This window comes from Papilio polytes, unplaced genomic scaffold, assembly GCF_000836215.1.
Source record: "Papilio polytes unplaced genomic scaffold, Ppol_1.0 DF823991.1, whole genome shotgun sequence".
Taxonomy (NCBI): domain Eukaryota; kingdom Metazoa; phylum Arthropoda; class Insecta; order Lepidoptera; family Papilionidae; genus Papilio; species Papilio polytes.
The window spans coordinates 1,578,848-1,589,247 of NW_013525213.1; the positions used below are offsets into that span (position 1 = coordinate 1,578,848).

At 36.2% G+C, this 10,400-nt stretch overlaps 4 protein-coding genes across 4 annotated transcripts; 1 reads left to right on the top strand and 3 right to left on the bottom strand.

The window, feature by feature from the left end:
- Positions 1-1,321: 1,321 nt before the first annotated feature.
- LOC106101306 (cuticle protein 7-like) lies at positions 1,322-2,350 on the top strand. Its single transcript, XM_013280483.1, has 2 exons — positions 1,322-1,416; positions 1,642-2,350. Exons 1-2 carry the CDS (start codon positions 1,405-1,407, stop codon positions 2,269-2,271), a joined length of 642 nt encoding a protein of 213 aa, XP_013135937.1. The 5' UTR covers positions 1,322-1,404; the 3' UTR covers positions 2,272-2,350.
- Positions 2,351-4,058: 1,708 nt separating this feature from the next.
- Positions 4,059-5,036, bottom strand: LOC106101382 (larval/pupal rigid cuticle protein 66-like). The gene is made up of 2 exons (XM_013280605.1): positions 4,925-5,036; positions 4,059-4,817 (listed from the first exon to the last, which is right to left on the bottom strand). The coding sequence occupies exons 1-2, from the start codon at positions 4,934-4,936 to the stop codon at positions 4,197-4,199; spliced, it is 633 nt and encodes a 210-aa protein (XP_013136059.1). The 5' UTR covers positions 4,937-5,036; the 3' UTR covers positions 4,059-4,196.
- Positions 5,037-6,252: 1,216 nt separating this feature from the next.
- LOC106101383 (larval/pupal rigid cuticle protein 66-like) lies at positions 6,253-6,951 on the bottom strand. The gene is made up of 2 exons (XM_013280606.1): positions 6,847-6,951; positions 6,253-6,646 (listed from the first exon to the last, which is right to left on the bottom strand). Exons 1-2 carry the CDS (start codon positions 6,850-6,852, stop codon positions 6,320-6,322), a joined length of 333 nt encoding a protein of 110 aa, XP_013136060.1. The 5' UTR covers positions 6,853-6,951; the 3' UTR covers positions 6,253-6,319.
- Positions 6,952-7,420: 469 nt separating this feature from the next.
- LOC106101272 lies at positions 7,421-8,781 on the bottom strand. Its single transcript, XM_013280437.1, has 2 exons — positions 8,770-8,781; positions 7,421-7,891 (listed from the first exon to the last, which is right to left on the bottom strand). The coding sequence occupies exons 1-2, from the start codon at positions 8,779-8,781 to the stop codon at positions 7,421-7,423; spliced, it is 483 nt and encodes a 160-aa protein (XP_013135891.1).
- Between the last annotated feature and the right edge of the window lie 1,619 nt (positions 8,782-10,400).

A 10,400-nucleotide genomic window follows, 5' to 3' on the forward strand; every position in this document is an offset into this window, starting at 1 on the left:
AGAAGCTGGTATAATCACCATGGCTGGCGCTACCGTGCGCAGCTGCCACGAACAAAGCGAGAACGACAAACTGAAAAAAAATCAATTACTGTTTTTAGTAGTGGTACTTTGCAGTAATAGTACTAGAACTTATATGGAGAGTGTGAAGCTGTAGTCCAGAATCAGCGATAAGTTGAAGAGGCATGTTTTTGGAAAACTCTTAGTGTTCCATTGCTTATTTCTTTATCTATGGTAAAGGTTCTTACAAATGATTTCATTTCAAGAATAATTGTATTACATTTAATACAACCCTCAAGTTTTTACGCGCTGTCACGATCGCATTAAATAAATAAAATGAAGTACCTTGAACATTTTGTATAGTATTTGTGTTGTCAACCTTTCGACTGATGCATGTGAAACAATGAATGGTCTTTATATAGTTGGTCAATTCGCTGTTACGTATCGGCGCCGTACGCAATCGGATTTGTAGCAGGAAACAGCCGACCTCACAAGGATACCCCCCACTATAGTTATCGTCCGCTAACAAAGCAATGCTTGTAAAATTTTATCGCTCAGTTTGATCTAGTTTAGAAAAAGAATGCAATTAAAAAATAACTTTTGCAATATCCTTTAAAATTTAATTACTTATTTGTGGGTCATGTGTCTTTCCATAAATGTAACAAAATTATTGCAAATTTACTTAAATTTGGTTAACATAATTAATTTTATTATGAAGTAAGAAATTGATAAAAAAACATTGAATAGTACACAAAATGTGATTTTTCGGAAACTAAATTAAAATTGAAACTAGCACGAAAATTTGCATGAGATTTATCAGTGTAGTTTACGAACTCTAGAACTGCAAAAATCTTGTCGATGTCGATATGAATACTTCCCGCAAATTTTCTTGCTTTGCTTCCGTTACTTACAATTGAATCAGAGATATTGTTTACAATCAATTATCAAATAAACAGTACATTTAATACCTCTAGTACCTACATCAAAATATAATAGTTTGATAAGATCATTGTTGAAAAGGTTGCCACCGTCGAATTGTAAATTTTCTCAGTGTATAATTTAACACGTCTTGAAGAAAATATCGGCTACTTGGTAACTGCAGAAAAGACTGATGAATTCTATAAATTTGTAATTATATGCTGGAGTAAAATGTATGTAAATCCTAATTACAAATGTAGTGGAATTTTTTCGAACGGTTCTTATAAAAAACATATTTACTTTAAACCCTTTTATTTACTTTAGAAAGTGCTGCCATTAATGTATGTAAATTAAATAGGCAATTAATCATATTACTTCCTTTTACACACCCCAAATTATTTTATTGAAAGCTTTGGTGTGAATATAAAAAGAGAATAAAAACTTCAGGGTTATTCAGTAACTCACTGACGTTCAACCAATCAACATACAATGGCTGCTAAGGTAAAGTTCGCAGCTTGAACAATGTCTTATTTTTATTAATACAGCACAGTTTAGTCATTGAAGTTATGGGTTTAATTCTCTACAAAAAATATCTGTATGCAGATAACTATTATTTGCTTTAGTGAAACTTGAACTATTCTCTTAAAAGTTAAATATAAATTTTCTCTTGAATATTCATGTACATTTTAGTGACACCAGACATTTATACTTGATTTTTTTTTTCAGTTTGTCGTATTCGCTTTGTTCGTGGCAGCTGCTCACGGTAGCGCCAGCCATGGTGATTACACCAGCTTCTCGTACGGCGTGGCGGACCCCCACACCGGTGACGTGAAGAGTCAGCAGGAAACGAGAGTTGGCGACAGCGTGGTGGGTCAATACTCACTGCTGGAGTCCGACGGCCACCGCCGCACCGTCGACTACGCCGCTAACGCCCACTCTGGATTCAACGCCGTCGTGCGCAGAGAGCCAGCGCTTCTCGCTCACGCCGCCCCCGTTGCCCACGCTGCTCCCTTGGCGTACGCTGCCCACGCTGCTCCCGTGACATACGCTGCCCACGCCGCTCCTCTGGCTTACGCTGCCCGCGTCGCTCCCGTAGCTTATGGTGCTCACGCTGCTCCCCTCGCCGTAGCCACTCAAGTAGCTCCCGCCTCCGTGTCATACTCCGCGTACAGCAACTCTGTTGCCCACGCCGCTCCTCTTGCGTATGCTTCTTATGGAGCTCACACTCCCCGTCTGGCGTACGCAGCCCCCATCGCTCGTGCTGTCGTCTCTCCCCTGGCTTACAACACCTACGCCGCTCCCCTGGCTCACGGTGCGTACTCCGCTTACGGACACGGCGCTCGTTTGGGCTGGTGAATATAGTATGAAATTATTCGGACCAAAGTTAAACGTATAATGTTGTTTAAGAAATAAATAGTTAATTTAATTGACGAAATATTTTGTTTTTTTATGGTTAACCCAAAGTTGCGATATTTTAAAATTCGAAGTAATTAAAACAGATGAACATCTTATGACCTACTACATCTAATGTTTAATTTTTAAAAACGAGTTCATCTGAGGAAAGTAGTTACATGTTTTTTAATATTATATTTGTCGGAGTGAAGAGCGGTTCGTAGAATTCAATTCCGAAGGTAGGTTTTTTACAAGGTAACGATCTTCCATCGTGGTCGTGCGTATGTTGGAGATAATGAAATAACAATCGCGTAACACTAGAAACACCATCATTAGTTGACCTCCATCTTAATTGATAACTTCACAACACACTCTAATCGAATTTCAAATATTTACAGAGATTAACTAATTGATTTTTTAATAACAAAATACATCATTCCACCATTCAAAGACAACTGTCATCTGTGATTCAATCGCCGCTTGACATCTATAATGCACGATGCACATTCAGCCAGTACTCAAAATTATTAATTGCCAGTAACTAATCGATCAAAAAGTATCAATAATTTCTCCCCGTTATATGTATAAACTGCTTCAGTTCTGGCTAGGCGTCCGATCAGTGTTTAAAAAAACTTAATTTTCGTCTAATTAACAAGATTTTCGCTATAGGTCTAAAGTAATCTTTTTTAATTTGTTATAGATATTCTGGTAACTGGTGTTGATATTTTCTACTGTGTGTGTTGACCTTAACTACTTCGATATCATTATCTTTAACAGAACAATAAGGAAGGTAATAACTTATTAGTTGGAATGACATGTGCGTGAGAATGTTGCCTACGTCATTAACACGATAGGTATTTTATTAATGAACAGACTGTTATAATATCGCAGATATGAATAAAATGTACTATTAGTTGAATTAATTAATTTGTATTTACCGCAAACGTCACTTAATGTTAATATTTGTATTGAATAAGTTCCCACGCTTTTAATGCCATTTTATTTATGACACATAAATACATGATGTAGAGGACTTATCATGAATATTCGTGATAGTTTTCATAACGTCATACTCAAAATTTATATTAGATTTGTACAGCGACCCACCAGGCGTAAAAAAATTTACAAATTTGTTTTGAATATGTTATCGCAACTGTCACGCAACTATTCGTAATAGACCCTGGACATCGTAATACGGTCAGTATTACAGACACATTCATATTAATTATAAAAAAGTGATGTGATATTCTAACAATCGGCAAAGCTATAGTTTTTACGAAATACTCATTGATATTTCATACTCGTGTAAATTAAAAAAGAGATTTAACTACTTTTAAATGAATAGGAAAACGTGTAAAAACTCCAGCTTTAAATAAGTTTGACCTCCTTAATATTTAATTTTTTTTTATGTGAAATTGTAACGAAATTAAAAGCCGTCAAATTAAACGTGCGTGTAATGGGATTAAGTACGATGAAGTGGCGCACTTAATTAGCTTTTGAGTTTAATTATATTTTTACAATTATATATTTAAAATCAATAAGTACGCTTATGTACAAACAGTATTCTATGTCTCTATGTGACTAATAACAAATTAAGTTATGCGCTTTTGGCGTAGGTGATTTTAAGTTATAGATTTTTTGCAAAACTAACTTTTATTGCTTATTTGTTTTAAAAAAACATAAATAACTTAAATAAACTTAAACATAATAGTGTGGAAATAATATAGTGGAAAGGTAAAAAGTAAAAATGATTGTTAAACTTATTACAAGTTTATTCATAAATTTCAATCACAGTTTCACATCATTTACTCACATGTTGATAGAATAAATTACAAGTATATCCGTTGTTACATTATTATTGCCTAGTAGTTGTTGGATATGTGTGATCCCTAATGACCGTAGCCGAGACCGAGACCATGAGCGGCGTATCCGAGACCGTGAGCGCCGAGACCGAGTCCATGCGCGCCAAGACCGAGTCCGTGGGCACCGAGACCGAGTCCGTGGGCACCGAGACCGAGACCGTGCGCACCGTAGGCGACGGCACCGTGAGCGAGGGGAGCAGCTACAACGGCTCCGTGGGCAAGAGGAGTGCCGTGGGCAACGGAGGTGCTGTGAGCAGAGTATGATACAGCGCCAGGGGCAACATGAGCTCCGACAGCAAGGGGTGCGGCATGGGCGGCGTACGCCAGAGGTGCGGCTACAGCGGGGGCGGCATGAGCAAGAGGAGCAGCAACAACAGCGGGTGCGGCGTGGGCAATCAGAGCTGGGTCCCTGCGAACGACTGCGTTGAATCCTGAGTGAGGTCCAGCGGCGTAGTCTACGGTGCGGCGGTGGCCATCAGACTCCAGCAGCGAATACTGGCCCACAACGCTGTCTCCGATGCGGGTCTCGTGTTGGCTCTTGACATCACCGGTGTGGGGGTCTGCCACTCCGTATGAGAAGCTAGTGTAGTCGGGGCCATGGATCGCGCTGCCCTGAGCGGCCGCCACCAACAAAGCTGCAACGACGAACTGAAAAATACAAAAGTAAAAGTTAGATTGACATTTTTAATAGTAATATTGTACTTTTATCGTTTGGATATGAGTGAACTTTTATTGGTTTTTGAAACACAATTTACCTTAGCTGCCATTTTGGTAAGTATGGTTTTGCTGCACAGTGAACTGTGAATGATCAATCTGGGTTAATGCTGGTCATTTTATACAAGTCCTGCACAATCATTGTGTGCTATTAATAGGAAGTAAAAGACAGTTGTCCGCTCTAGGTCACGCGGTGTAGCTTTTAGAGTTCAATTTCGTCGGTTAACTTTAACCAATATTAACAACGCGGAACTCGACAGGACATTCTGACCACACCATTAAGTGTTATTTACCTCAGACGTTTTACGCAATTTACTAACAAAAAATGTAACTTTGGATTGAACTTCCAATGTATAGATGACAAATGTCTGGCGAAGAATGACGAACAAATTTATTAGCAAAAAAATAAACTAAATTGATACAAAAAGTTATCCGAAGCGGATAAGAAAAACACCTTAAAAGACAATAAAGTATCGTCTGATTTTTTTTTATAATATAAGGTGGCAAACGAGCAAGCGGCCACCTCAATCCACTTTTTCTTCCAATCCTTTCCTATTAAGAAAAGGGTGGAAAGAGAAAAGGACTAAAATTAGGCCTTAGTAATCATTGCTAAATTGCTTTAGTAATCAATTTTGATTCAAATAGACATCAAAGCTTACATTTAGAGCTCTATTACCTACTTACCTGTAGTTATTTATTACAAAAAATATGAACACATTGACTATTTATTTATACAATTAATTAAATTGTAGCTGTCGCTGGTATAACTCGTTTGCATCATTCGGATATGTGAATGAATGTGAAATTGAGTGTTCGCTTGTTGACAACATATTGAACTTGAAGTGACTCTTCCATAGTAAATAATGACAAAGAAATTTAAAAATATAATGAAATTAGTGTAAAAATTAAACATCACTAATGTGATTTAAAGTTTTGTTTTAAGTAACTATTTTATTTGATTCAAATCAATGTTACTCGTATATTGCTATATTGATTGAATTGTTCAGTGACCTTGTAAGTAAATTACATTCCCAACTGCCATTGTACTTGGACGTAATTAAATAGTTAAGACATTTGAAATATGCGAAGGTAACGCTAACCTTTTGTGGAATTTCACATTCTCTATATTGATTTAATTTAGGGACTTTGACCTAAAACTTACTAGACATTATTGTGATGAAAATGGTCAAATTCTTAAAGTGAATTCAAAATTACTTTTATAGGTAATTTGTTAAGATTATCAAATTAATAAAGAGAATTGGATGTTAGCTTAATCAGATACTAAAAATTGTATTAATAAAAAATCTTTAAGTGCAATTAGCAGGTGTTTTTGTGCATTCTGATCGTCATAAAAAAATGAATACCAACGTGTCGTATGGCTCCTATTTTATTTACAAGTCATTTATTTACAAATTCAATGCCGCGGTAATTTGAATTCAAAGAAGACGGTTGTACGCGTATGGCGCGATACCAAATCCTGCGTAAGGGGCCCAGTTTCCATAACCGTATGCGTATGGGATGCTAGCAATCAGGGCTGGGTCTTTCCTCACGGCGGCATTAAAACCTTCAGCTCCCGCAGCATAGTCGACAGTTCTACGGGTGCCATCAGGTTCGAGCAGCGAGTACTGGCCTTGTACATTATCACCAGCGCGGCTCTCAATCTGGCTCTTGAAGTCACCAGTGTAGGGATCAGCAACGCCGTACGAGAAGCTGGAGAAGTCCGCGGCGGTGGCCATTGCCACGAAAGCGAGGATGATTATAACCTGAAATAAATAGATTTCCTTAGTTCGTATTATGTTGTAATAACGTATTTGTTTAGCCAAGAGTCAGTTCCACTGGAGAAGACGTTGTCATTAACGAATAGAGGTTAAGTTTAATCCGAAGAATAATAAGCCACAGATTACAATTCTCAGTTCCATTTTCGAGTGCGATAAATTACAAATATAAAGTAGAAGTGTTTTACCTTCATTGTCTCGGAGATTTGATTTCTGTATCTCTACTATGGTGAATCTTTACACTATGATGTCCGGCACAAAACTCCAGGGCATTTATATAACTTGTTGAGTGTTCCAGTTTTACTTCTTAACCTGTTTACTTATTAAAAAATCAGGAAGTATCTAAAAGTCAAGTACATCAGGAGTCAGGACGATGCACCGATTAATGTGTCTCAGTGCATTGTAATCTCATTATATGTTTTATTTTCCAGTACCTTATTTATTATACTCGATAAACCTGTATTCTTGAGAAAGATACCAAGTGGAGTTTATATTACTTACTTTATTAATCAAAATTTTGATATCTCGATAAAAATTACCATACAACAAGGGCAAAAAATATCCATAATATTAAAGATACGGGTAAGAAAAAAGCAAAACAATTTTATGTGCAGATTTATTCCATAAAACAGCATACTGTATTTAAATTACGTTGTGACATGCTATTCAAGAAGTAAAAAGATTTTGATCAAATTCAAGACTTTAAATATTTCGAAATTCCAACAATGCTTTTTAATCGTTGTTTTACTTTGTTTTACATAATTATATCCACGATTTATGGCCATGGGAGTACGTCTGGTGGTAGACAGATGTTTGTGTGATGGTGACAGGAGTTGGGCTGGCTTGTTGGATGCTAGGAATTGGCCAAGGTTGGTTCACTTGAGAACGTTGGTTGTTTGGTCGTCTTGCTTCATCGTTGTGTTCCACATATCTATCTTCATTGCTTTGTCTCCTATCGTTGTTAAGATATGCGTTGTATCCTGCGTTATCATCCGATCTATACTCACCCCTAGGAATGTTCTCTGGTTGACGGAAAGACTGTGCTAATCTTTCTTCACCTCGGCGTATTTCTTGTAGATTTTCTTGACCATTGAAATTTCCAGGGTGACCATTGTTAGAAGCAAAATTGTAGCCGGGCGCTTGATCTTGATACTGGAGAGGATACAATGGTAGAGGAGCTTGATGTAACACCATACATGTTGCAGACACCACAAGGCAGTATAGAAGTGCGATCTGTTAAAAAGAAAAACAAAAATTTGTAAAAAAGTATGACCTACTCATAACTACAAATAGGTCCTGTCTAAGTTTGCTATGGTTAAGGAATTATAAAAATATTTAAGTAGCTGTATTGCGGGTTTTCTCTATGGAAACTCTACAGTTTCTTTTGATTAAACCACTGTTTGAAAAAGTATTGCCATACTTTCTACAAGGTAATATATCGATCCAAAACTAAATTATACTTCTGATAGTAGTCTGTTACTATCTAATTGTGTCTGCGGGTTAATTGTACCTTTTACTATAGTTCAGGGCTGTTTGTTACAAAATGTTATTAACCTATATTACAAGATTCTACGTAATCGATTGAACCAAATATCAAAAGTTCAATCTTACTAATATTATAAATGTGAAAGTTTAGATGGATGTTTGTTAGCGTTTGTAGCCTAAACGGCTGAACGGATCTCCATGAAATTTGGCACAGGTTTAGAGCATAGTCTGGAAGAACACATAGGCTACTTTTTATACCAGGAATAGTTACGGTTCTCGTGGATTAATTAGTTTTTTAATGTTTACTCCATCAGTGTGCAACGGTTCAACATATCTTATTGAAATTTGGCACAGATATAAAACAAAGTCTGGAGTACACATGGGATAAGCTTCATCGCCGAGAAATGTCCGGTTCCCGAGGGATACGTAGCTTTTTGTAATTTATATAGTTCGTATGTTTTCTAATACCACGCGGACGAAGTCACGGGCAACAGATCGTATTGAAATAAAACGGCTTGAAAATATAAGATAAATATATTTTTGTTATTCTAACTTTTGATGAAATTTAAACAGAAGTAGTTAATTGAAACTTTAGAATATTCTTTTAAATTGCAATATTTTCTTACCTTAGAAATCATTTTGATATTATTAGTATTGAATGATGTTTCTTCTTAACACGTTTGATGTATGATAATTTGACAAACTATTCTCAATATTTATACCAGATTTAACGTAAGACAATACGTTATTTCGTAATAGATATAACATTTCTGAATGAATTGGAGCGTTATAGTGATAAATTGTTCAATATCTGGCCGTCTCGGATTCCTCCGCAACTGAATCCTAATGTCACATGTAATTACCAAGCGGGAATTCTAGAACGTTCGAATGTTCTGGAAACCATTTGAACAATTTTCTTATTAGATTTAGAACGAAATTTATCGGGTCTTATAAAGTAAAACTCGGTTTTAATCTTTTTAAGAGACAATATTATGTCGTAAAAAAAATGTGATAAATTTATACCTTAAAACCATACTTATAACCAAAATTACCAAACCTTATAAAATTAAACATAACCTCAAATACAGTTCACTTATTATTAATGCACTGAGCGTGATAGAATTATAGTCATTCCACACACGAACGGTAATTACGAAGACAAGTAATTTATAAACCAAAATGCATAAAAAGCTCATGAGACTAATGACGTCATCCAACCGCATCTTAAAATAGTTTGACCGTGGCAATGAACTTAGAACGACGTTATTGTGCCATTACGGCCTTGAAACACACCCAAAAACATAAGATCTTGCAAAGTGAGAAACCCAAGCTGATATGAACTCTATTACAATTAAGTAAAGATTGAAATTGTTTGATCGTTCTTAAAAAAATTATTCACATCTTAAAGTTGCTATTTTGAGATAAATTAAAACTGTTTGGTGCAAAACATAAGCGTTTTATAGCGAGTTACCAAATTATTTTAATCCATGCGTAATTTGCAGTAGGAGATTTATATAATCGGAAAGTGGAAATTATAATTCATATAATAAATCTATTTTCACGCTTGTAATGTAACAGCAAGGCATTAACTAGATAACTATGCCTCAAAAGCTTACAAAGTTAACTGGAGACATAAATTATTTTCCGCTTTTCTTGGCTATTTGTACCACACATTGAGGTAGCAAGCGTAAAATTGTAATTTGTTTTTTTTTTTCAATACTTTTAATGCAATGCGAAAAAGTCTTGTCGAACTTGTAAAACGTGTCTTTCTAAGTTAATTTTTTATAATCTACAAATCTAATTAATCAAGATGAGTGTCGGTTCTAATTCTACTAGCGCCTTGGGCTAGAATTCTATGGCGTCCTCTTTTGCACCAAGACCTATGGCCTACCTATCCTTAATGCCGGTATAGATTGTACCGCTGTATTATATTCCATCTTCATTCGTGGCTCGATGACTCATGATTATCTACGAAGTGACGCCATGTGGTCCCACTATAGAAGAATGTAAGCAAACGTAAAGGTCGCCTAGCCTCTGCTTCACTGCCTGTTTAAACACCATACCCTCCGTGTAGTGCTTCGTGTAAAATTATGAATCAGCACAAAGTTTGTATATTAAGGAAATTAAAATACTTATCCGGGCTGCGGACGGATAAGTATTTTAATTTCCTCGAACGACCTTTGAAAATAACGGTACGGGGTTTTTACGGTCTTGTAAAAATGAGAGTAACACAGGTAAATTCAAAGCCACTTCAGAT